Source organism: Dama dama, chromosome 1 (genome assembly GCF_033118175.1).
Source record: "Dama dama isolate Ldn47 chromosome 1, ASM3311817v1, whole genome shotgun sequence".
NCBI classification, from domain to species: domain Eukaryota; kingdom Metazoa; phylum Chordata; class Mammalia; order Artiodactyla; family Cervidae; genus Dama; species Dama dama.
Genome location: NC_083681.1, coordinates 36652501 through 36678721, shown reverse-complemented (window position 1 = coordinate 36678721; position 26221 = coordinate 36652501). Strand labels below are relative to the sequence as shown.

Here is a 26221-nt window from a genome sequence, read left to right as displayed (position 1 = left end):
TACTGCTGGACACCTCAGGCCAAGTAACCAGTAAGACAGGAGCACAGCTCCACCCATCATCAGACTGGCTATTTGGAATCTTTTGTGGTTCCACACAAATTTTAGAATTGTTGTCTCTAATTCTGTGAAACATACTATTAGAATTTTGATAGGGATTGCACTGAATCTGTAGATAGCTTTGGGTTTTAACAATAAAGGCATACTTTGGAGATAGCGTGAGTTTAGCTCCAGATCACCATAGTAAGGTGAAAATCACAATAAAGCAAGTCATACAAATTATTATTTAAGAGCTATTTACACTACAGTATAGTCTATTAAGTGTGCAATAGCATTATATCTAAATAAATGTACATACCTCAATCAAAAATATTTTATTGCTGAAAAATGCTAACCATCATCTGGCTTTCAGCAAGTCATAACCTTCTGGCTAGTGGACAGTCTTGCCTCAGTGTTGATGGATGCTGAATGACCATGGTGGTAGTTGATAAAGGTTGGGGTAGCTGTGGTGATTTCTTAAAACAAGGCAACAATGAAGTTTACCACATTAATTGACTCGTCCTTTCATGAACGATTTCTCTGTCGCATGCAATGCTCTTTGATAACATTTTACCCACAGCAGAACTTCTTTCAAAAGTGGAGTCAATCCTCTTAAAGTCTGATGCTACTTTATCAACTAAGTTTAGTAATATTCTCAAGCCTTGGTTGTCATTTTAACAGTCTTCACAGTTATCTTCACCAGGAGTAGATTCTATCTCAAGAAACCATATACTTTGCTCACCCATAAGTAGCAACTCCTCATTCATTAGTTTTATAATGCTGCTGCTGCTGCTGCTAAGTCACTTCAGTCATGTCCGACTCTGTGCGACCCCATAGATGGCAGCCCACCAGGCTCTGCTGTCCCTGGGATTCTCCAGGCAAGAACACTGGAGTGGGTTGCCATTGCCTTCTCCAAGTTTTATCATGAGATAGCAGCAATTCAGTCATATCTTTAGGCTCCACTTCTAATTCTAGTTCTATTGCTATTTCTACATCCACAGTTAACTTCTCCACTGAAGTCTTGAGCTCCTCAAAGTTACCCAGGAGGATTCATAAATTTATTCCAAACTCCTATTAATGATAGTTTGACCTCTTCCCATGAATCATGCATGTTCTTACTGGCATCTAGAATGGTAAATCATTTCCAGAAAGTTTTCAATTTACTTTGCCCAGATTCATAGAGGAATCACTATCTATAGCAGCCACAACCCTATGAAATGTATTTCCTAAATAATAACTTTAAAGCTGAAATTACTCCTTGATCCATGGACTGCAGAATGAATGTTGTGTTAGCAGGCATGAAAACAACATTAATCTCATTGTACATCTTCATTAGGGTTCTAAAATGACTAGATACATTGTCAATGAGCAGTAATATTTTGAAAGGAATCTGTTATTCTGAGCAGTAGGTCTCAACAGTAGGCTTAAAACATTCAGTAAACCATGTTATAACAGGTATAGGGTCACCCAGGCTTTGTTGTTCCACTTACAGAGTACAGGCAGAATAGATTTAGCATAATTCTTAAGGGCCCTATTATTTTCAGAATGGTAAATGAGCACTGGCTTCAACTTCAATTTGCTGGCTGCATCAGCCCTATCTTTGAAGTTCTGAAGTCAGGCATTCATTGATTTCTCGTCTTTAGTTATGAAAGACCTAGATGGTGTCTTCTTCCAAAATAAGGCTGTTTCATCTACATTGAAAATCTGTTGTTTAGTGTAGTTACTTTTAATTATTATCTTAGCTAGATCTTCTGTATAACTTGCTGCAGCTTCTACACCAGCACTTGCTGCTTTACCTCGCACTTTTATATTCTGAAGATGATTTCATCAACCACTACTATGGTCAGTGAGCAGCCATCAGTATCCCTGCTCACAGTGGCAGAGAAGACGAGTGCTTAGAGAAAGGCACAAATAATCTTTTGAAATGTTGTTTACTCCAGCTTCTTGGAAACCTGTCTCTAATTCATGACAGAAACTGGGGCCATTATAAGAAAGGGGGATTCAACAATCATTCAAGAGTATTAGAGTAGTTTCAGCAAAAATATAAAATAAAATATAAAACTTTTAGGGAAAAAGTAAGGAAGTTGGGATCCACTAGGAAAATGAGTAATAATTAAGCCTCAAGAAACAATTATCAATATAATAACTACCTATGTCTTAGTTGCCTATTTAAAAATGATGAGGCTGGGGTCATACACAAAAAAAGAAATAGCCCAGAGCGTACACTTCATTCCTCACAAATCTCAACGTTAGAGAGCCCAGTCAACACTGGTCAAATCCACTTGTTCCTTAAGAGAGATTACACTCTTATTAACACTGAAGTCCTTTCATGGCCTACTTTGCCTAAGGAAGAGAAACCAGAGAGCAGATTGCTGTTTACGTCATTACACGCTGAGCCCTCCCAGCCACTCTGTGAACTCAACGATCTCTTCTTCTCTTCCCTAGGATCTTGCCCAAATAAAATTCCCAATTTTGAGAATTACCACAAAAACTTTAATTTCCTTCTAATACGTTAAGGAAATATATATAATGGCATAACAAGACTCTGTAATCTAGAAATTTTTTTTATCTCTAGCTCTCTGATAAAAGTTTTAACAGATAAAGCGAGTAAAGAAATCAAAAATAATTTTTCAGTGCCTACATTCCTTATAAAAACATCTATCTATCTGTATTTACATTTCTAGAAAAAGGAAAACTATGCACAAAACTATTGCTAATTTACTACAAAGCAGCAAGTAAAAGTCTAATCTGGTGGCAAATATCCCCACCGTCTGGAGGTTGTGATTGCTCTACCTAAAAACAACACACAACCTTGAATTGATGGCTCAGTTATGATCATAAAGCCCATCCTTTCTCTCTGAGTAAGAGAGGGGTGTAAATTTTTATTGTTCTCTGTTAATTTCCCCAAATCCAAAAACTCAGATTCAGACTCATTCCTTACCCTGCAGTGTCATTCCTCATGGATCCAAGAAAGTAGCCGAAAGGAGATCTAAACTCCAATTTTACTATCAATTTCAGAAAGCAAAATATATAATCATCTTTAATCAACTTCACATATAAAATATATCAGTGTAACAACAAAAAACAAGAAAGGCGTTTTGGTAGGAGCACACCAGGTACAAAAAAATTAGCACAACTGAAGACCAGATATTAACTCTGAATTTAAGAGCAAAAGTTTTCTCAATCTGTTCATGAATAACTTTAGTTTAATTCTGGCTGGCCCACAGTTGGGCTTCCCTAGTGTCTCAGATGGCAAAGAATCCTCCTGCAATGCAGTAGACCCAGGTTCGATCCCTGAGTCAAAGAAGATCCCCTAGAGAAGGGAATGGCTATCTATTCCAGTATTCTCGCTTGGAGAGTTCCATGAACAGAGGAGAAACTACTAACTAACCACTAGAATGAACCAAATAATTCCTAAATAACACAAATTTCAAAAAAACAAAAAAGTCCTAATTCTTTGTGTTTCAAGGTAAACTAAACTCTTCTATTCTTCCCTGTAGAACTCCATGGACAGAGGCACCTACCTGGCAGGCAGGCTACACTCCCTGGGGTCGCAAAGAGTTGGACATGACTAAGCGACTAACGTGCGTACCACCATAAACTATCTATGCTTGACTGAGAGCACATTTGTTCCCAGAAGTTTGATGAACTTGAAACTATTGTATTCTAGGTATTCTCAGGACACTGGCAGTAAAAATTAGATTAAAAAAACCCCACAAATTTGATTAAATTATAATCAAAGCAAAAGTTTACAAAATAATTTCTAATCATTTTCTTAAATAGGGTTTCCCATTTTCTAGGGCACTAGTGAAATATAAAGAAGATAGATGACATACATAAACATTCATTTCTAATTTTCACCTGATTGTACAACTTTTATCAGCAAAAATCTATAATTCATACTTCGGATTTGAAGATGTGGTTTACACAGAGATATTACTATTGAACTTAATTTGCATCACCTAGAAAAATAATGCCTAGAGGTCATGGAACTATTGCAATGCCAAAATAATACTTAAAAGGTTAATATTATAAAAAATAAATATGTCATCACATTGAAATCTACATTAACAAAAGAAATAATAGCTTGAAGTTGTTCATCTTTTAAAAAGTTACATTTCTCTTGGAAAGCAAGGAAAAGTTCTTACTGCAGAGGACAAACAGTGGGATAATTTACATATGAAGGTAATTAAGGCACATTCATTAGATGTGTTCCAAAAAGATTAGATACGTTCATGGAAGGAACAAAGTACGGTCTTTCCTGCTTAGTGTAGGTGGATTGACTCAGTAATCAAAGAGAGCCCTTATAATCTCATCTCCAAATAAATAGTGGTACCAGAATTTGTCATGTTAAGTTGACTTTATGGCAAGTAACCCTCTTCAAATTAAACTAAGAAGGTTGATCTGGAAGAGTGCAAACACAACCCCAGCTTTCTCCTCCCAAAACAAAATGCCATAATATTCACAACCATCTTATTCATGCTGATCTAGAAGGACTTTAAGATTCATATCTCATTTTAATCTTGAAAAAGTTCAAATTGGTCATGTAAATAGTTAACTGCATGCTATACATACACATGTATATTTCTTTCCATGCCATTCTGCTTAGAAGTATTATAGAAATGTGCAGATTTCATTATTCAAGTTATGGTGTTTCATTACAGTGATGTATCCAAGTCGTCACTGGGCAAGAAGGAATTCTGCACAAGAAAGTGTGCATTAATCAGAATCACCTATGGACTGAAATGTGTTTGTGAAGTTCTGCTTTAGTCAGAAAATTACTGGTGTCCTAAGATCAGCTTCCAATGATAAATACTGACCAGTTTTAACAAGAAGCTTACTTTTTAAATCTTCTACTATATTCGAATGTTATTTAAACCCATCAAGAAAATAAAACCTGAGGAGAATAGGCCTGTTCAATCAAGCTCTTCTGTTAGACTAGATTATAGCAGATTTTCTATTAGTAATCAATTAGATTTTAAATAATTATCCAAAAGTGACTTTTCCTAAGTGTCTGGAAATGCTATAAGGCCTAAGCTACACTCTGGTCATGAAGGAATATTTGCTAATGGATAATGGATAGGAAAAAATCAAACCAAAGAAGCAGCACTAACATCACTATGAGGTGTACACCTACAGCATATTGGTGAAAGAAATGAAAACAAAATATTTATGACACATAAAGGGATGACACAAAAATAAAGCAAATTTGAGGAATATTGGCTGAATCCCAGAAAATATAAGCCTTATGAACATGAAGGAATGCTGCAAATTGTAAGTGAATGTTGATGATGGAGTTCATTAAGAGATTCATGTTACAGTCAGAGCTCTGCAAACCCGTCACTGGATCTTATACAGTCTCAAAGATTAACATAAAAATAAACATAGCATATCTCAACTCCTTGAAAACATTATATACACACAATTTTATTATACTGAAAAAAAAAAATATACCGGGGTCTGATTTTCCTTGAACTATCAAAATACAAAAGAAATCCAAAACACAGATGTAGCAAAGTACTGGGTTTTTATATTTTGGCAGGTGCTCAATATGCAGCCCACATAATCACACGTTAATGACTGGAGTGTGTTAATCAGCATGCATACCTGATTCCCTTCTTGCCCAAGGGGGTAAAAGCCAGCTATTCCAGAGCATGTCAATGTTTCTACTTTTGATAAAGATTTTGATAATAGCTAAGTAAGAAAACTTTCCCAAAAAGTATATTTAGAAAGATGTATTGATAATCATCTTGTTTAAATGAATCACTTTAGGAAAGGTTTTTTTTAATATACTTTAAAAAATTTATTTATTTTTTAAAAGAAGGATAATTGCTTTATGGTATTAATATATATATATATATATATATATATATATATATATATAGTGTTTTTTTGAAGTGAAAAAGAGGGACGGTGGCCCCTTTTATTTTATTTGTTTTCCATTTATTTTTATTAGTTGGAGGCTAATTACTTTACAATATTTTAATAGCAGGAATGAAACAGTGTATTTAAACAAGGTGTGCATACATAAAGGTGATCAATGTTAACACATTGATCTAGACAGCATTAGTTGTCTATTTCACTATTCACACCATGACATAAAATATAGCTTTATTTTTTGGTCCAAACTGTAAGTAAATTTCTGTCATTATGTTTCTGAGATGCATTTAAAGATGGACAATACTGTGTGCTAATACAGTTTCATAGTCTCAATAAAAGTGAGGAAATAAATTTTGAGTGCTACCTACTACCTTAAGTTACTAAATCTTACCAAAAGCATGACAATTCAAGTTTTAAAAATCTTTTAAAAGGTTAACAAAATTAGAAACCTTCTAAAAGTCTAAAAGTCTGTCACAATATAAAGCATGACTGGAAAGGATTAAATCCTCACTCAAAGTTCCTAGACTATGTTATCATGTAATGGCAACAGCTCCATTCTAGAAAAGGTACAAAATCCACACCAGAATTTTTATGACTCAAAATGAACTATATAGAATACTTCAGAGTTAATTAGCAACTTCACTGAACTGAAAGCAAGAAAGACAGAGAGGAGAAATTGTTTGCAAGCAGGGAAGTATTCTTCCCAACAGTTATTTATTAAATATCTCAATATGCCTATTATTTTCTTTAAATTGCAACTAAGGATTTATTGACATCTTTTATTTATAGTGGAAAATTACTTTTAAAACTTACCTAGGAAATAAAACTTTCAGGAATTTAAGTAGGTCCCAAAAATAAGGAATTCTGATATCTGGACCTGAGGGTCCAGTATGACTATTTCTACCTAATTAGACTAGTAATTAAAAGCCAAATGCATATAATCCCATTTGTCTTAAGCTATACAACATGAGAATGCATCCAAGTGCACAGGTACACATGCATGCAGGAGGTCCCACTTACAATCCTGTCACTTTGGGGACCTTATAAGAGATAATGTTGGTATCTAGACCACATTCCTATAACCTACCCCAGAAGTTACCTGTAAACAGCTCCTTGTTAGGCAAAAAGCTTCTGTCCTCACAAGGAACACTCTTGGTGCAGGAGCATTGCCTAACCCTTCCCCACACCCTGGGTCTCACCAACTTTACTTTGTGTTATAAAATATTATTGACTAAATTTCTACCTAAGTGTATATTACATAAAATATTCTACTCACCCTCTGTGTGAATCTTGTCATCTTCAGACTCTATGGAACTCTTCAAAGGACCTCCCTAACTGCCCCCTCTTTCACTCATCATCAAACTCGCACCTGCACTACTGCAACAGTTTTCTTAATAAGTGCCCTTGTTTCTGGTGTCATCTCTTGCAATCCATTCTGTACACAGTAGCTAATATGATCTTTTCAAAATATAATAAATCAAATCATGGCAGTGTCCTGCTTAAAATCTTCCAGTGGCTTCCTCCTTCACGTAAAGTAAACCAAACACCTCACTGTAGCCTATGATACCCCATAGTACTGGTCATCTTCCTGCCTCCTAGATTTGATATCATACCATTCTCTCCCTCGCCCATCCCACTCCAGACACTCTGCTGTTTCCTGTTGCTCCATGCTGGTTTTACGAGGTTCAATTACAATGTATAACAAATACGATCCACTGAAGAGAATTACAAGTTTCACTTAACTGCATAACAACTACTCTGGATTTAATTCACTTGAATGTAGAATGAGGCAAAGTGTTTATTAAATTTTACTCTAACCACAGTTACCCTACCCCACATTCTCTATATATAGGTTTGCAAGACTGTCCAGAAACCTAAAATCCTTCTATTGTTTTCCTTTGCTTGGTTGAGAAAACTTGGTCAGTGATATGATCCTTGGGGTATAAGTCATTACAGGTCTGATGTTACACTTGTTATACATTACTGAATCTATCAAATGAAAAGGGAGCACAAAAGAGAATTTCCAAATGCAGCTGCTATTTCCCAATTGTTAAATCCTTTTATTATACCATATAAGTACACAGCTGGGAAATACCATAGAGTGGGAGCTAAAACAAAATATTTTGGCTTCCAGACATTCAGAATACACAAAGGCTCCAGTGGAAAGTAATGATTGATATCAGAAGAGAATGAAAGTTTGAAAACATTTCCAGCAAATATGATTTCTTTTATGCTAATATAACATATTTGTATATTTAAACTAGCTTATGCTACCATAAATCCCACTTAACATAAATTTGGTAATCAAATTATTAATATCTATTTTCTGACAAAATATTAGATCATAAAACTTTGAGACTAACTCACAAAATCAATTTTGCACTTGCTAATATACAAAAAATTTTACTTAGAAAAATGTAAAGAGTGCTCTAAAGAAGTAAAATCTGAACTGTATTATTTCTGCCTCAACCTGTATTTTCCAGTGTAGTTATTTTGATTTGTCCATAAGTATATCTGGCATAAAAGCTAAAATATATCTTGAACCCATCCCTTCTCTTTATCTGATCTGCCTCCACACTAATCCAAGCCACCATCATCTCTACCTGGATTTCTCAAATAGCTTTCCAGCAGATCTTCCTCCTTTCACTCTGTCTCCCTCCCATCTATTCATAGTACTGTCAGAAATTCTCTTTTTGAAGTTCTTAAACACTTCAAGGGCTTCCTATTCTGCTTAGAATCAAATCTCACTTCCATAAAGTTATCTATTAATATAAGATCTTGTTGGATAACTGGTCCCAAACAATCTTTCCAACCATATCTTTTCTTTACCCTATGCAAGGAAAATAAATCTTCCAGTGGGTTTAATTGTATAATGATGATCCCCTTTGAATATAAAGTTGGTCTAGAACAGTTCAGTTCAGCTCAGTTCAGTCGCTCAGTTGTGTCTGACACTTTGCGACCCCATGAATAGCAGCACGCCAGGCCTCCCTGTCTATCACCAACTCCTGGAGTTTACTCAAACTCATGTTAGTCTAGTCCAATTCTCTATTTCTCACCTACTGCTTCAGAGTACTAATTGTGACTGAGAAATCATCTGAAAAAGAAAAATGTCTGCCTCCATAAATTATGAAATTAAGTCTTTGAACTAGTTTTGAGACAATAGAGCAAGAAATTTTAAATATGTTATTAAAGGCATTTTTAAATATTGCTTAATTTTTTATTAAGTGATAAAACTTTCCTTCATTTCCCACTTAAAATATTTTTCATTAATTTAACCAAGAGTTAAGATATGTAAAACAGGGTTTAAAATTCCTAATCTAATAAAATATGTTAAGATTTCAGTCAGTTATAAACGCTAAAAAAATGAATACTTTTCCTTTAAACTAGATAAGTAATGTCACTTATTATGGTGCCTGTTTTAAAGGTTACAGGTAGAACTTAACATGAGAAAGTAGGCTAATACATTGCATGTATTTAATGCTGTTTCTACCTTTAGGGCAAACTCCTGCAGTCTGACTGAATGATACTCAGGAACTTTGCATGTCCTTTTGAAATTAATATGTAGGCATCTAAGTGAGAAAAGCTTTATTATTAATCAAGAATGACTGTTAAAAATGATAAATACTTGCATTTCCTTGCTGAAGCTGTATTCACTCTATGACCTCATTCACATAGATATGTTTGCTTATTGTAATTTTTCCATATTAATACACAGCCACACTTTATTGGATCATATCTATTTTGTGCTATTATTAAGTTCACTATCTTAAACACAGAGGACAGAGAATAAGATAACCAAATATTCTTCAAAATTAAACTAAATCCCTTTTGGCAAGTCGACATAATAATGGACAAAAACTAAACCACAAATCATTTTTCAATTTTTCCCACTAACTAGTAGTATATTAATAATAGACATGGTGGCTGTTTTCATGTGCTGTGCTGTGCTTAGTCACTCAGTCATGTCCGACTCTTTGTGACCCCCTGGACTGTAGCCCACCAGGCTTCTCTTTCCATGGGGATTCTCCAGGCAAGAATACTGGAGTGGGTTGCCATGCCCTCATCCAGGGGATCTTCCCAATCCAGGAATCAAACCCAGGTCTCCCACACTGCAGGTGGATTCTTTACCATCTGAGCCACCAGGGCCAGAACACAAATAACTCTAATGCTACAGATTTTGAGCTATCTCTAAAACACATATTTGTAATGAGCCCATAATAACAGACACATTTAGGGACAGTGGCCAGATTTTAAAAGCTCACCATTCTTTGCTGAGACGACAGAACACTGTCCCAGTCAGCATCCTGTTGAATGGTATTGACAAGTGTTGGTAGCTCCTCAGAGTGAGGTTTGTTGTGCATTATGGGGTGCAGAGGCAGATGGGAGGCCACATGTTGATCACTGCCCTCTTCCTTTTCCCTTGAGGTCAAATCTTGGGTCATTGCTTCCTCTCCATCAGCTGTACAGGCAAATGGAGAGGTGGCTTGCTTGGAAGACATTCTTCTACAAAACAAGGAACAGCATGGATTTTTAAAAGAACTGTCAATGACAAAAGAATAAACCATCACTTATATTTGACTAATTCAGAAAAAAAAGGAAAGTTCTCTAACTTCAGAAATATTTATGATCTAATCTAAATCACTGAAAAAGAATTCTTAGCTTATCTGTTCCACTTTCCTCTTAGCTTTTAACTCAGCAAACTTCCCAGTAATTGCTGTACATTTTCTTCTTTACCAATCCACAAATGAAATTGTTATGGAATGAGTTTTCATAATGTATACTATATGTATGTGTGCATTTTTCCTCTCAGTTCTCCCAACTAGATTATTAAGAGTAATTCAGTTGATGGCTAGCAAAAAAAAAAAAAAAAAAGAATAGAAAAAAATGAAAAAAAGAATGAAAAGATAAACAGCAGATGAACCAGTTGGGAGGATGAATTTACACGCATCCAAATTTCTCTTATGCTTTACATAGAAACAAAGGAAGTCTATGTAAGAAAATATAATCAGGAGAGTAAGTAATCTATGATGGAAATCCTAAACAAACTTGGTCCAGACATCTTTAGTTTACACCTTATGTTAATGAGTACTAGGTCTAACACTGACTAGTGCCAATCTGATCTTTTTGTAAAGACCTTCAAGGTGTCTCAACTGCTATAACTAAAATTTAAGTGACATATTGATTGAGTGGCTGATGGTGCTAGATTAGTCTTAAGGCAATTTTGTGACATCTTAATTGAGTACATGAAATAACTATGCCTCTGTTTTATATTAGAAAGTATATATAAGATTCAAAGCATTTACTATGAACATAGTAAAATGCCTGAGTGCTTGCATGCTAAGTCGTTTCAGTCATGTCTGACTCTTTGCAACCCCACAGATTGTAGCCCACCAGGCTCCTCTGTCCTCTCCACGCAAGAATACTAGAGTGGATTGCCATGTCCTCCTCTGGAGGATCTTCTCTACTCAGGGACCAAACCCTTGTCTCAGGCATCTCCTGCATTGGCAGATGGTGTTCTTTACCACTAGCACCATCTGGGAAACCCAGTAAAGTGCCTACTACGCATAATATTTTCAAAACTCCAAAAACAATTACTTAACATTCTCTATGTATCTACAAGTAAACATCAACTACAGTCAGCACAAGGTCTCCTTTCTGTACTTTCATATACAATAACAAGTCATGATTATTAAACAGAATTTCAAATCTTTTAAAATATTTCTCTATCAAGATGATTGTCTCAGCTATTATGCCTAGAAATAAAGTCACTAAAAGTTTATAACTTAAAAGAAGAGGCAACTCAATATTTTTCTAAAACTTTACGATGTTTTTGTTTTATAGCTTATTTAGCTCTAAAATTGCTGTGTAACGAAAGGAATAAAATCTCCACCTTAATTGCTCTTTAACATTAATTGATTTCATACCATTTTTTTAAAAATGCACAAATCAGTTAACATAGGAAACCACATGAGCATTTTTCAAATTAGCAAATCATTAACTTGCTAGTACTGTTTCTACAGACAAATAAATACTGATTAAAGGGTCTAGAAATCTGAGATTAACAGTTAAATTTACAAATCTGTCACATGCTTTCATGAATATTGCAGTGAAGGAAATATCAAGTGCAAAGAAAAATAATTAAGTTAATTCCAATTTAAACAGTAGTTTTTATGTAGCAGCCCATGTTTCACATAGGATTTAACAGCTAATGCTAAATTTCTCACAATTAATGAGGGGGCTCAGATTTAGTATCCTACAGTGAAAAAAATTAATATAAGATCAGCTAATCTAATTATGCACAGTTCTAAATAAAAGTATTACAGGCTTTTGAAGTGCTTTGAAACATATTAAAATGCTGATACCTACTTTATTAATCATTCTATAAATGGTAAAAAAATAATCTATTAGAATTGATACTAAAAAATAATATGGAGAAAAGAAAGTACAGAAGTATATCTATGTTTTCTTTGAGGAGAAAAAAATGAAATGTTCTAAAGAGTACTATATCAAAGAATTAGTTAAGACTATCCTTGACTAATTTCTTTCAATACTCACAAATGGAGAAATGTATATAAACTTATAGAAAATGATACTGCAGGATGTTTCTTGGTATACAGGAATCATCTAGAACTTATTTCACTAGCCTCATAATCACTATAGTAAAACCAGGAAAATTATAACTGTTCTGCAAGTTTATCAAGAGCTTGCCATTAACAAGAGTGTTTTCATAGTTCAGATAATAACAGTACCAATAATGTAATCATTCACATTAAAGACAAAAGAATGAATTTACTGCTGCTTTTTAAAACAGCTAAATACAATTGAAAGTCATAATCCAAAACTCAGAGTGACTTTAGTTCCCCAATAAACATCCTCTTATTATAAAGTGACTTGGCTCCTTCCAATAGCAATATCTGTGATTGTTGGTTTAGTATAAATTAATCACAACACAAAACCCAAAATGAAAAGTCTCTTAAGAATAATTTCAACTATAAACTGCACCAATGAACAATAGTGCACAATCCTAATTAAACACAACCATGCAGCTGTAAAAATAGACAAAATCTGTCCAAAGCCATGGGTTGAGTTTAAAGGCTGGTTTGTTAGAGTGTTTTCTTAAGGAAGGCTGGGCCCTCAGTCTTAATCAGCCAATAAATTATTTCCTGCAATTACATTAAATAGAAAATTATCTTCAAATGGGGAGTGTTAATTGAAAATCAAAATTCAGAGGGAAGTTTAGAAATTACACGCTGAATACAATTAGTGAGGAAAGGCTTCACCTCTACTTCATCAACAGTCTTCTGGTGATTCCTCCAGTGACCATTCAGGAAAGCTACCAATTTATAACATCACACAATCTGTGTTTTATTTTGCACCTACAAATACAAATGTGTATCAGGGTTGCAAATAAAATACAGGCTGCCAACAAAAAGCAATATTAAATCTGACTGTTCATCCTCAGTTCACAACCTCATTAAGGGACAAGGAGGAGAAATGGATAGACCATAATAGTTAACAACCGAGAAAAGCTTACTCAACTTCAAAGTCCCTCCCTTTAGGAAAGAAATTAACATTTTTTGTTCCAAGAATACTTTTCCATATCACATTTTATTTGATTTCTTGTGTTTCTGTAGTTCTTAATATGTTGTTAGCAGAGAAAAAAGGTGATTCTTGTTCTTTTAGCTAGATATTGCCTCACTGTAGACATTTTCTTTTGAAAAAATTGTTGGGCTTGTTTCAGGTTTGGCTTTTACTGATAGTTTTGTTAAAGCTTTTTGTTTTAGATGGTGATTTTGTTGCATTTTTTAAAGGAAAATGTGCACAAATTCTTTTTAATTAAGTTTATTAAATGTCTTAGATTTACTTAGATTAAATGTCTCAGATTCAATTTACTGATTACTTTTGCACAAGTATTTTGTTACAGAATTCTTCAATTTTCTGATTACATTCTCATTTATTTCAGTTCTTTATTTTAGCTTTCTCTTTCACTAGATCAACTAAACTGTATTTAGGAAGCTGCAGAGATACTTTACTTTTGGTAATGCCTTCACTATAATCATTGCACCATGGCTACTCTTCTTTAGAAACTCATAGATCAAATATACACTTGCTTTAATGATATAAAATATCACATGGGATGATGATTTTTATTTTGAATCCTCATATCAGTAATTTTCCATTACAAAAACTTCCACCCCCACAGTGGATTAGAATAGTATCTTACTTTAGCTGCTGCCCATATACAATTAATGGGCTTCCCTTGTGGCTCAGCTGGTAAAGAATCCGCCTGCAATGCGGGAGATCTGGGTTTGATCCCTGGGTCGGGAAGATCCCCTGGAGAAGGGAAAGGCTACCCACTCCAGTATTCTGGCCTGGAGAATGCTATGGGCTAAGCCCACGGGGTTGCAAAGAGTCAGACATGACTGACTGACTTTCACTTTCACTTTCATATACAACTAATAAGCAAAAGAATTAAAATCTTTGTGAAAATGGTCAATTTCTATATAACTTAACTTTGTTTTATTTTTGCACTATTATAACTTAAAAATCATTCAAATGAATTGTTTTTTTAATTTGTATTAAAAAAAAAACTCCCTAGCTATATACCCCCTGAAAACAGGGGTTTATAATGGAAGTGCTGACACAACCCTAACTAAAGCAGCACAAATGTTGCCGCTATAATACACAAAATCAAGTTCTATTATTCTAAACTATCCTCGCTCATGGGATTTTTCTTTACTGTGCTCCCAGCCAAACTGCTGAAGCATGAAAAATTTAAATGCAATCAAATGCGCCCAATTCTACTTTACTAGAACAAGTGTCTACAGTGGTACAATCTTAAAAGGAGATGCAACAGATTTGTTTGGTGTTTTTTTTAACTGTTTATTTATAATACAGTGCATTGGAGATAAAATAAAAGAGGAAATTACACTCACATGGTACCAGTGTATTGACTACACAGAGTACATTATAATCAGAGAGAAAAACTACATTGTCAACTTATCACATTGGTTAAACAAGATGGTTTTCTGGGGCATAGCTATTATCAAGTAAAATCTCCAAAGAGAATTACATATCTTTGGGACACATAAAACTAAATTCCCATCATGTGTTCCCCGAGTTTGAAATGTCTCTGCCCAGCAGATCAAGTGAATTCCCAGGATGCCAGCCACTGGGAAGAACTTCAGGGCTTAGGACTTTTGAAAATGAGATGGTAGGAGATAAAGTCCCCAGTAATTGATAAAGTTTTCTAGGAAGCCAGTAAGAGTACTTCTAGGAAGATTATTGTTTTATTCCAAAACTCCAGTATAAAATCTGAATGCTTAGACCATTATCAACCTACTCAGACAGTAAATTTATTTTATATTCTTTAACAAGAAATCAAGATTGGCTGGTCCAAGACTGGGTAAAATGGTGAGGACTGGATATCTACACATTAAGTAGTCTATCTCCGACAAACCTTACTTTCTAGAACTTTAAATCTTTCTTATTTGGTAGTACTATTTTTTAAAGTCATTTTTATGTCGAAAAGTTAGGAATTTTTAAAACAACTTTCTCATAAGGCACAGTCACTTGAAATTACTTTTTTCTCCCTTTTACCATTGCTTGGAAAAAAAATCACTTCAATGATATCATTTAGGACTGACATAATTAGCTAAAGAAGCCACTGAATTTATTAAAACAATATTTTAATCTGTTTTTTTAATGTTTTCATTACTTCTAAGGTTATTATCAAATGGCATTCATTTCTTAGGTGTGCTACATTTACTCAAAAGAAGCCCTGTTTTTAACATAAAGCAACATTTTAATAGTTGGTTTATTTAAAGAAAAAATTAAAAATTCAGGCCAACATTCACATTTATTTTTGCAACTCAGCCCCAGGCTACCAAGGTAGACTTATTTCAGTCAGATACTTCACTGTTAATTTAATGCTGCAATTGATTTGATACTGAGAAATAAACAACTAATTTTCCAAAAATATAACACAGTGCCTCTCATTTTAAGGAGCATGAGTAACAGATATGTTCAGCTGCCAAAATGCACAATACCCAGAAACCCCTACAAAAGATGCCAGTCCACCCAGCCTAGGGCAAAGAGTGATTTAAAAACCGTCTTCCTGAACCTCTAATTTCCACCTTTAGGTATTGGAACAGGCTGAGGGAGGGCCTCTTTTCAGACATTAAAATTAAGATAAACCTTTTAAAACTTTTCTCCACCCACCCGCAGTTCACTCCTGTCAAGCCTGAGGGCTGTTTTGGATTCTCTGTATTGTTTTATCCAGCCCTAGCACCTGTCCCTCACTCTACCTCCAAACTTCCCTATGCTTCTGCCAGCTTCTTATCCCTCTTCCATCTCCTTAATAACAAATCAGAAAATTCCATGAAAAAGGTTACTGCTTTTAGAGCTACCCTGGAGAGTTATAAATCTATCTTTTAAAGTTTGTAGTGGCTCTTTCAGAGTATATATGGTAACATATACAGATAATATCTGCTAGAAGAAAACTCACTAATTTGAGTTAACTGTCAAATCAGTAGTGATGAGGCAAATGAAAAAGGCTTGAAGCCCTTGAAGTATGTCTAAGAAGGGGCTTAAATTAATGGAGTTTGACTTATCTAAGGCTTCTAATTTTTCACACCAAAGCTCCAAAACTGTCTTCAAAGGCCTTCTGAGGTTCTTACAAAACAGGGACTACCTGGAACAGATTCTTCTCAAGTCATCAAAGTTTGTGTTTCTAGAGTTTATATTTAGCTGACAATATTGCTGTCACTTTATATAGCTTAAGACTGTTCTTTGGACTAGAGCTCATATGTCTTGGAATGCTTTGACTCATGAATTGTTTCTCCTGATAATGTTACATCACGTAACCACCTCTGTCTAATTGGTTAGTATCTGCTGGAAGAGGCAGGCAACCAGCCTAATGACTGGCCTGCCTGACGGATTGCCTATGGAAAACCTATAATTATTACATGTGTCTCTGAGTATCCAGTTTCTTCCTGGGATCAAAACAACTTGCCTTCATGTAACCTCTATACTTTTTGCTTGATAGAAATAATATTGAATTTTTCTCAAAGCTAATCTACCAATTACTTGTTGAGATCTTTGCTTTGGAAAGCCAGGCCCAGAATGCATAAATAAAATCAGCCACCTAACAATAAGAGAAAAACCGAACAATGGCTACTATAAATATACTTACTTAGAGGATTTTAATCACACACTATGACTTTATCCCTCAAATGAAAGACTTCTATTTGGCTTGAGTGAAAGAAAGCTGTCTAAAATAATAGCAAAATGAACTTATTTATATACCTTCACTTTGAATCTCCTCTTCACATGAAATGAGAACCATAATTTTTAAAGTAAATACCAAATATGTCTTTGTCAGCTTGAAACAAACCCACAAGTATAAAAGCCCAATTACAGGATATCTTATCCAATTATCAATAAAATTATAAACCAGAACAATAACTTCTCAGGGAGAAAGGCTAGGTATGAAGCTGTCACCTCTATTTTCACTTTTCAGTATTGCCAGAAAAAAGAGAAAAATGAACATTGTTACTATGTAGTTTCGAAAAGGTAAGGCTCACAAATGGTATCAATGATGAGCAAAATTTTGTAAGGAAGCTAATCTCTGAGGTTCTCCTTTAGCTAAACAAAGCAAGCCAGCAATTTCTTTCATGTAATGAAATAAGGTATAAACTTGAGGTTCCTATCAAATAAGAAGAGAAAGACTAGGAAGAGGAAGCGGGAGGGGAACAGGCGAGGTGGGGAAGGAGAGGAGAAGGGGGAGGGACCAGGGGGAAGGGGAGGAGAGAAACAACAGTGGCTTTGCAGTTCATTTTCAGTTTGTCTACTTAATGAAAACCTCATTGTACAACACTGAAAACCATTTCCAGCAGGCAAAGTATTTCTGATTCAGCAGAGGTTACACAAGCATCAAAGCAGTTAAATATAGGTGCCAAGCCACATTGCCAGGAGCTCTTAGTACTGTGAGTTAGTGTTACCTGACAGCTTAGTGAATATAAAATTACTTGTTTCTCCAATTGAAGACAATCAAATTGTCACCTTCCATTGTAATAATGCACAACTAGTGATCAGCAAAGTGCAAACATAATTACCATGAAGAAAACAAAAAATCAAATCTAAATCTCTCTACAGAGTAAACACATCTATCTGGCTTCCCCCAAAAAGGAGTGTTATTTTAATGCTGAATACTGTGATGCAATCTCTTATTTAAGAACAAGATTTATTAGTCTCACAGTAAATTAAAATGGAAAACAATAAGAAAGACCAATTAATAAAAAGTGAATACAAATACTAACAAGAGCACTACGACTTTCCAGAGTATAAGGCCTTATACAGAGTACAAACTGTTATCACTGCCATCTCTGCTGACAATGTTAAGTATATGTTAGCAGTAAGACCATTATAAAAACTACCCTTTCAGATATTTCTCTCTAGCCTAGAAACCTTTCAGCAGGTTGAAAAAGACAGGTATTATTCAAACTTCAAAAGCTTTTGTCTTATTTTTTACGAAAAATAAAAATGTTATGCCCTATTATTGTCTTCTAAAGTGATCTGTATTTCCGAGGTCAAAAATTCACCTCACAAAATTGACTTAGTATCTATCTCTATCCAAGTTTACAAAAATAACCAAGCACTGGGTACACATCCACAACTTTTATTTATGCTGAGACACTCAGCATCTGGAATTCTTATCCAAATTTGGTGGCCAGATTGGCCCACTATGAAAGTGATTTCGGTAACCCAAAGCTGGTTAGTATTAAAGTCCTGAAAATTTGACATGATTTTCCCCACATGCTGAAAACTCCTAAGTAATCTACATAAATATAGATGTTGCTCCAGCCAAACTGCTTTTTTAAAAGGTATTACTAAAGTGATTTTATATCTAACTCAAAGTTTAAAGCATTCAGATTTACATTATTCTTTCCAATATGGCAGAAACTATCTTTCCATTTCAAAACACTCCTAACTTAGGAGTTTTCTTCCTCATCAATAATGTCCTTCTTTGCATTAAAATATGTTCATCGTTGCTAATTATTAGAAAAAAACTGTATATCAAAACTACAATGAGGTATCACCTCACACTGGTCAGAATGGTCCTCATCAAAAAGTCTACAAATAATAAATCCTGGAGAACGTATGGAGAAAAGGTGGGAATGTAAATTGATGCAGCCACTATAGAGAACAGTATAGAGGTTCCTTAAAAAACTAAAACTAGAGCTACCATATGATCCAGAAATCCCATTCCTAAACCAGAAAAGACAAAAACTTTAATTCAAAAAGATACATGCACCTCAATGTTCATTGCAGCACTGTATATAGTAGTCAAGATATGAAAGCAACCTAAATGTCCATCAACAGAGGAATGGCTAAGTAAGATGTGGTACATACATACAATGGAATATTACTCAGCCATAAAAAATGAAATAATGCCATTTGTAGCAACATAAATGAAACCTAGAGACAATCATACATAAGTGAAGTAAGTCAGCAGAGAAAGGCAAATATCATATGATATCACTTATATGTCAAATCTTAAAAAACAATACAAATGAACTTATTTACAAAACAGAAATAGATTCACAGACATAGAAAACAAACTTATAATTGCCAAAGGGGAAACAAGGAAGGGATAAATTAGGAGTTTGGGATTAGCATACACATGGTACTATACATAAACTAGATAAACAACAAGGACCTACTGTATAGCACAGAGAATTATATTCAATATCTTGTAACAACCAATAAGGGAAAATAATCCAAAAAGAATATATATATATATATGAATCACTTAGCAGTATACCTGAAATTAGCACAACATTGTAAATCAATTCTATACTTCAGTAAAAAAGAATGTCCTCCTTTTTAACAGAAAAGTATATTATATATAACGTCTGATATTTCCAGTCTTGCTTTTGCTGACTGTATAGAGCTTCAACCTTTCAGAAAACTAAGATCATGACATCTGGTCGCATCACTTCATGGCAAATAAATGGAGAAACAGTGGAAATAGTGACAGACTTTATTATGAGGGGCTCCAAAATCACTGCAGATGGTGATTGTAGCCATGAAGTTAAGACGCTTACTCCTTGAAAGCAAAGTTGTGACCAACCTAGACAGCATATTAAAAAGCAGAGATATTACTTTGCCAGCAAAGGTCTGTCTAGTTAAGGCTACGGTTTATCCAGTAGTCATGTATGGATGTGAGAGTTGGACTATAAAGAAAGCTGAGCGCCGAAGAATTGATGCTTTTGAACTGTGGTGTTGGAGAAGACTCTTGAGAGTCCCTTGGACTGCAAGGAGATCCAATCAGTCCATCCTAAAGGAAATCAGTCCTGAATATTCATTGGAAGGACTGATGTTGAAGCTGAAACTCCAATACTTTGGCTAAAGGATGTGAAGAACTGACTCATTTGAAAAGACCCTGATGCTGGAAAAGATTGAGGGCAGGAGGAGAAGGGAACGAAAGAGTATGAGATGGTTGGATGGCATCACCAACTCAATGGATGAGTTTGAGTAAACTCCAGGAGTTGGTCATGGACAGGGAGGCCTGGCGTGCTGCAGTCCACGGGGTCACAAAGAGTCGGACACGACTGAGCGACTGAACTGAACTGACTTGAACTGATATTCTTTTTTTACCTGATACTTCTGTTCTAAATAATCTCAGGTATAATACTCTAAATCAAAAATGGATCAGGTAAAGGAGAAGGGGAAGCACAGCAAAGAGTGAAAGTGAAATGAATTACGGACTGTCAACAACATATGATTCCCTGAGCTTGAATCTCAGCATTTAAGTTCAGATATTTACAGATCATTTCTTAGAAGGATACTTTCATCCTTTATAAACCTGAAATGGCCACCATTCCTCCATTTTATTAGTAAAGAGTGGAGAAGGGTGAAATGAAGGTACTGGATTGACTTCGTGGCAAAATTAAAAGCAGAATAGAGATAGAAGAAATAGGAGAAAGGGAAAGTCTAAAGTCCAGTTACAAGTTTTATTATGATTAGAAATAAATTCCATATCATTAAGAGAAATTTGAATGTGAGAAGTAAGATTGTTCTAAAAGGAAAGATCTTTTCCCTTCATCTTGCCAAAAAGCTCTTTTCCCAAAGGGTCTTACTTATAAGATTAACACAATAAAAAACTCTGCAAAGAGGGTGGCAGGAGGTGGGAGTGGGTCATGTGGTTCAATCGGTATTTTTCAACTTCAGTGATGAGAAATATATTCCTAAAATTATGATCCTACAGAATATTCCTCACAATATAGTAAAAATAAAAAGTGTCCACAAAAAGAAGACAAATCTGTTGTCAGAGAATGTCTTTTAGACCCATGGGGACAAATGCTTATATAAATGTTATCAAAAGCTTAAGATAAGTGGAAGAAAAACAGAAAACATTAAAAGATTTCATTTTATTTTTTTAAGTTTATTCTATATGTTCCGTGAGCATAGGGGTTATGATTACCTTGTTCATTAATGGATCCCCAGTGCTCTGTATATTGCACAACACATTGCAGATAAATGGTAATATTCGGCGGGGGGGGGGGGGGAGAGTGAGGGAAAACTAAGGATGGAGAGATGAGAAAATAGCTTTTTTTTAATTAAGGTACCTCTATAATCAAAGAAAATGCCACTCACATGTTAATGCTGCCAACCCATATATTATTCTTTCCCTATATCCTTTTTATCAAACATATCAGTCCTGATATCTAAATTATTATTTTTATATCTATATTCCCAACAATGAACTGTCTCTCATCTCTCTGAAATACAACAATCCTCAAATGACTGCTAGAAAAATGTATCAAGATTATGCCAAGATGTACTTGCTATGTCATATTCAACAAAACTTAAAATTAGATTCATAGGGGATTTCCCTGGTGATCAACGGTTAAGAATCTGCCTTCGAAATGCAGGGACATGGGTTTGATCCCAGGTTCAGGAAAATTCCACATGCTGCAAGGCAACTAAGCCCGTGTACTACAACTACTGAAACCTGCTCACCCTAGAGTCTGTGCTCTGCAACAAGAGAAGCCACCAACCACAATGAGAAGCCCGTGCATCACAACTAGAGAGTAGCCCACCTCAGTTTGACACAGAGAATATTCATGTGTAGCAACAATGATGCAGTACAGTCAAAATAACAAATAAATAATTTTTTAAAAATTAGATTCATTCTTTTCCTCAAAACCCTCCCTCATTCATTCACACCCAGGGAAGCATCGTGCTCAGAATCATCCAAGTTCAAAACATGAACACCAAATCTATCTCCTCTTTTCTATCCTTGCTCATCATTGCCAGCCTGTCATTAAGCTCCATCAACTCTTAATAATGTTTCTCATGCTCATACCTTCTTACATACTCATGATCACCTTCGTACAGGGCTTTATTATACTTCATACCTTGACTCTTACAACAGACTGTGAACTGATATTAATTTCAGTATCTCCACCTCCAAATCAGTCTTACTGCCACCCCCAGTATTAAGCCATTCCCTTGATCAAGAAAAATCAGTGGCTCACCTCTGATGACAGAAAAAGTCCAAACTCCTGACGCTGGCATTCAAGGCCCTCCGTCCAGATCCAATCAATCTTTCTAAGCTTATCTTCTAGTAGTCTACACTTTAACCTTCTACTCTACTAGACTGATACACTCAGACTTCACTTAATTGCTACCTCCCAGCCTTTGCTTTGCCTGTCTTTCCCTATTTCCTTGGCCTTCCTTTCTTATCACTAGGAAACTAATTGAGCCTATTCCGGGTAACTAGATCCACCCATCTTCTAATCACTTCTAATAAATACCCTGAAATTTTATTTTTTATATAACCTATTCAACACAATGCATACTATCTTAAACAATCTTTTTAAAATATATACTATAATTATATTTTTATGCATTAGTTGCTCAGTCATGTCCAATTCTTTGCAATCCATGGACTGCAGCTCGCCAGGCTCCTCTATCCATGGAATTCTCCAGGCACAAATATTGGAGTGGGTAGCCCTTCCCTTCTCCAGGGCGTCTTTCTCACCCAGGGATTGAACCCAGGCCTCCTGCATTTTAGGCAGATTGTTTACCACCTGAGCCAGTAATCCCAATCAGATTACAAACTTTTCCAGGGAAAGAACAAAATACTAGACTTCTCTGTATTCCCACAGCACCTTATTTTACACAAAGAAAACACTCCATAAATATTTGCCTAATTATATAAATTTTATTGAATGAACTGGTGGAAATAAATTTAGGATATTCATTTAGCTGGAGGATTTAAAGTAAAACTTCTAGATCTCTGCACATAACTTGATTCTTCCGGGCTGTCTCCTCTTCCCCCACCCTCTGGTTAATTAAATTCATTTTATACTTCAAAAGTTCTACATATTCTGTGGGAAAACAAATCATCACTCTGTTGTTAAAAACATTTAAAAAAAAATGGATAGATGGACAGACAGATGAACAGCTATGGATGGATGGATAGATGTTGAAGAGATGATTGAAAAGATACACAAATAGTATTTGCTAGATGTTTAGGAAGTATTGCTGAGCACTGTTACATGTATTATCTCACCTAGCCCTCAAAACAATTACAGGAGTTAGGTAACGCATATTATCCCTGTTCTACAGAAAAGGAAACCAAGGCATGAAAATGTTTGTTTAAAAAATATTAAAACTTGCCTAAGGTCACACCTAGTAAATACAGAAGGCAGAATTTAAACTCAAGTGATCTAAATCCAGGGAATATGTTACTAGAATTAGAGGTAACTGATAATAAATCTAACTTAAATGAATTAACTATTTTCAATTATCTGGATTTTTACTAGTTCATATACTTCTTATAGAACTTTATTTTTAATATTTAAATTAGATATTCTAGATATTCATTTAATCCAAGCATAGTCAAAGAATTTTCTGTCTTTCCTTTTCCCCTTTTTCCTTCCTTTCTACTTCTAGGATTCAAAATACTCAATTACTGATTGACAACTATAAAAGGAGAGAGGGGAGCAGAAAGGAGAGCAGGTAACCTTCTAACCAATCCATTTGACTCTTTAACAGTGAAATTGGTTACAGAAGTAGTCAAAGCTATTGGAATACAAATCTTAAAGATTCACTGTCATTTTCATGCAGTGCATCTTATAATAAATATTTGTTGGTTATTAACGATCTATGCTTCCCCTGAAAGATCATGGTCCTGATAACTGTGGTGTTGGAGAAGACTCTTGAGAGTCCTTTGGACTGCAACGAGATCAAACCAGTCAATCCTGAAGGAAATCAGTCCAGAATATTCACTGGAAGGACAGATGCTGAAACTGAAGCTCCAATACTTTGGCCACCTGATGCGAAGAGCTGACTCATTAGAAAAGACTCTGATGCTGGGAAAGATTGAAAGCAGGAGGAGAAGAAGATGACAGAGGACGAGATGGTTGGATGGCATCACCGACTTAATGGAAGTGAGTTTGAGCAACCTCCAGGAGATGGTGAAGGACAGGGAAGCCAGGCGTGCTACAGTCCACGGGGTTGCAAAGAGTCAGACACAACTGAGTGACTGAACAACAAAATGCTTGCCCTGGCATGCTTTTTCTGATTAACCTAGATGAACAGCATTTAACTATATTCTAATACAGACAATTGTGAGATGAAATACGGATGTCAATTCCTGTTCATTTCAAAGGTCCAGATAAGTATGAGACCCAATTTCTACCTTTACAGCTCTTACCAGAAAAGCCATACCAGAAGCATCACATACAACTGGAGCTGTTTCACTGCAAAAGTAGGTGTTAAGGACAGCCTTGAGGGAAAATCAGATGAAGTGCTTAAGCAGTATACATTTTAATACATCACCCATCTAGAATTCACTGTATGAATGCAGAGTTAATTTAGATATTCTCTTAAAATCTGACAACCATATAACATTACATACATCCTAATTTCTAGCAGGGCGGGACAGAAAAAGTTCATGCACAAGGGCATTCATTTTTATAAATTATAACTGTGAAAGTTGAAGAAAGGTTTTCACTACTAACCCAAATTTCCACATTGTTAATATACACCAACAAGTCCAGTTTCACGTATAAAGTACTGCTATCTTGTGTTTTTCCCTCACTACCTCTGCCACCCTTCCCTACTCCTTATAGCAATTTGCTTTAAGTTTCACGCTTGCACTTGGTGGTAACATATTATCATAAACAGTTCCAGGAGGATATTAGAATCCAGTGTTTCCATGGATCACTGCACAGAATTATTTGCATTATCGTTATAGAAGACAAGTAAGACTACTGACTGTCTTGCATACTCAGGGGCTCTTTACCAAGTACCTACATGCACACCTATCAAGTCACTGAAGTTCTAGTTTTCCCAAGCTTTTCTATGAGAAAAAAAATCTACACTATTTATCCAGTTCTGTTTCTTCTTCTCACATAAGCACCACCTCACAATCTCCCAAAATAGAAACACTTTAACATGCCTTGTCTATTAGTTTTTTTAATTTCTTCAAAAGTAAATCTTTTATTTGCATCCATCCAGTGCCTAGACCTAGAAAACTGCTACCAATCTTAACATAATCTACTGCCAGAAGGAAAAATGTGGATTCATAAAAAGATTTAGAGTAGGGATTTAAATCCCAGACCTCTCATTTACTAGATCTGTGAACTTGACAAGTTACTTAACTCTCGGAGGCACCTTGTCCCCATCTGTAGAATTAGAAACAACACATCTTCCTGAAGATTAAATTAATATACGTGCTAGTACCACTTAGTATTCGGTGGGTATTAAATGAACAGTAACTTCCTTTAAATAAAAGTGCACGGAAAAAGAGTTTGACTCAAACAAAATTTTGAAAGGACAAGATTCTGAATTTTTACAAATCACTATAAATAAAAGTTCCATGGAATCGTTTTCCAGTGCCAATATACCCATGACCCAGAGCAAAGTAGACTAGAGACTAGGGCCATGTCAACAGGGTAAAATACAGGAAATACTATTTCCCCAAAGAGTTAGGCATGAGAGGGAATCACTCACATAGAAGAAACCATAGCATACAGTATCTGCTGCTGAGAACTTTATTTGTGAGGATAATGGAGTATCCTGGACTCTGGGTACCCATTCAGACCACCTACCATTCACCTTTTTCCTTGATTTGCAAACAAATCAGTTCTAAACTTTCAAGACTATACCCACTGTCTCAGAATTAACTTTTAAAGAGAAGCAGCATTTCAATATACTTTAATTTGAGAGTAAATAAAGTCTAAAAATGCACTGATACCTTTCAAAGCTTGATTATTTGCTTTTCTAT

General features: G+C 35.2%; 1 protein-coding gene across 31 annotated transcripts in view; it reads right to left on the bottom strand.

The window, feature by feature from the left end:
* The window catches only part of SOX6 (SRY-box transcription factor 6), a 685495-nt gene that overhangs the window by 379668 nt on the left and 279606 nt on the right, over nucleotides 1–26221 (bottom strand). For 29 of the 31 annotated variants that reach the window (XM_061146939.1, XM_061146891.1, XM_061146914.1 and 26 more), the window contains one exon: nucleotides 10179–10419. In XM_061146939.1, the coding sequence (XP_061002922.1) occupies nucleotides 10179–10415 (237 nt within the window). In that variant the 5' untranslated portion in view covers nucleotides 10416–10419. Of the gene's footprint in view, nucleotides 1–10178; nucleotides 10420–13196; nucleotides 13293–26221 lie in introns of those variants that run through there. The other 2 variants (XM_061146975.1, XM_061147063.1) reach the window with 2 other exon arrangements.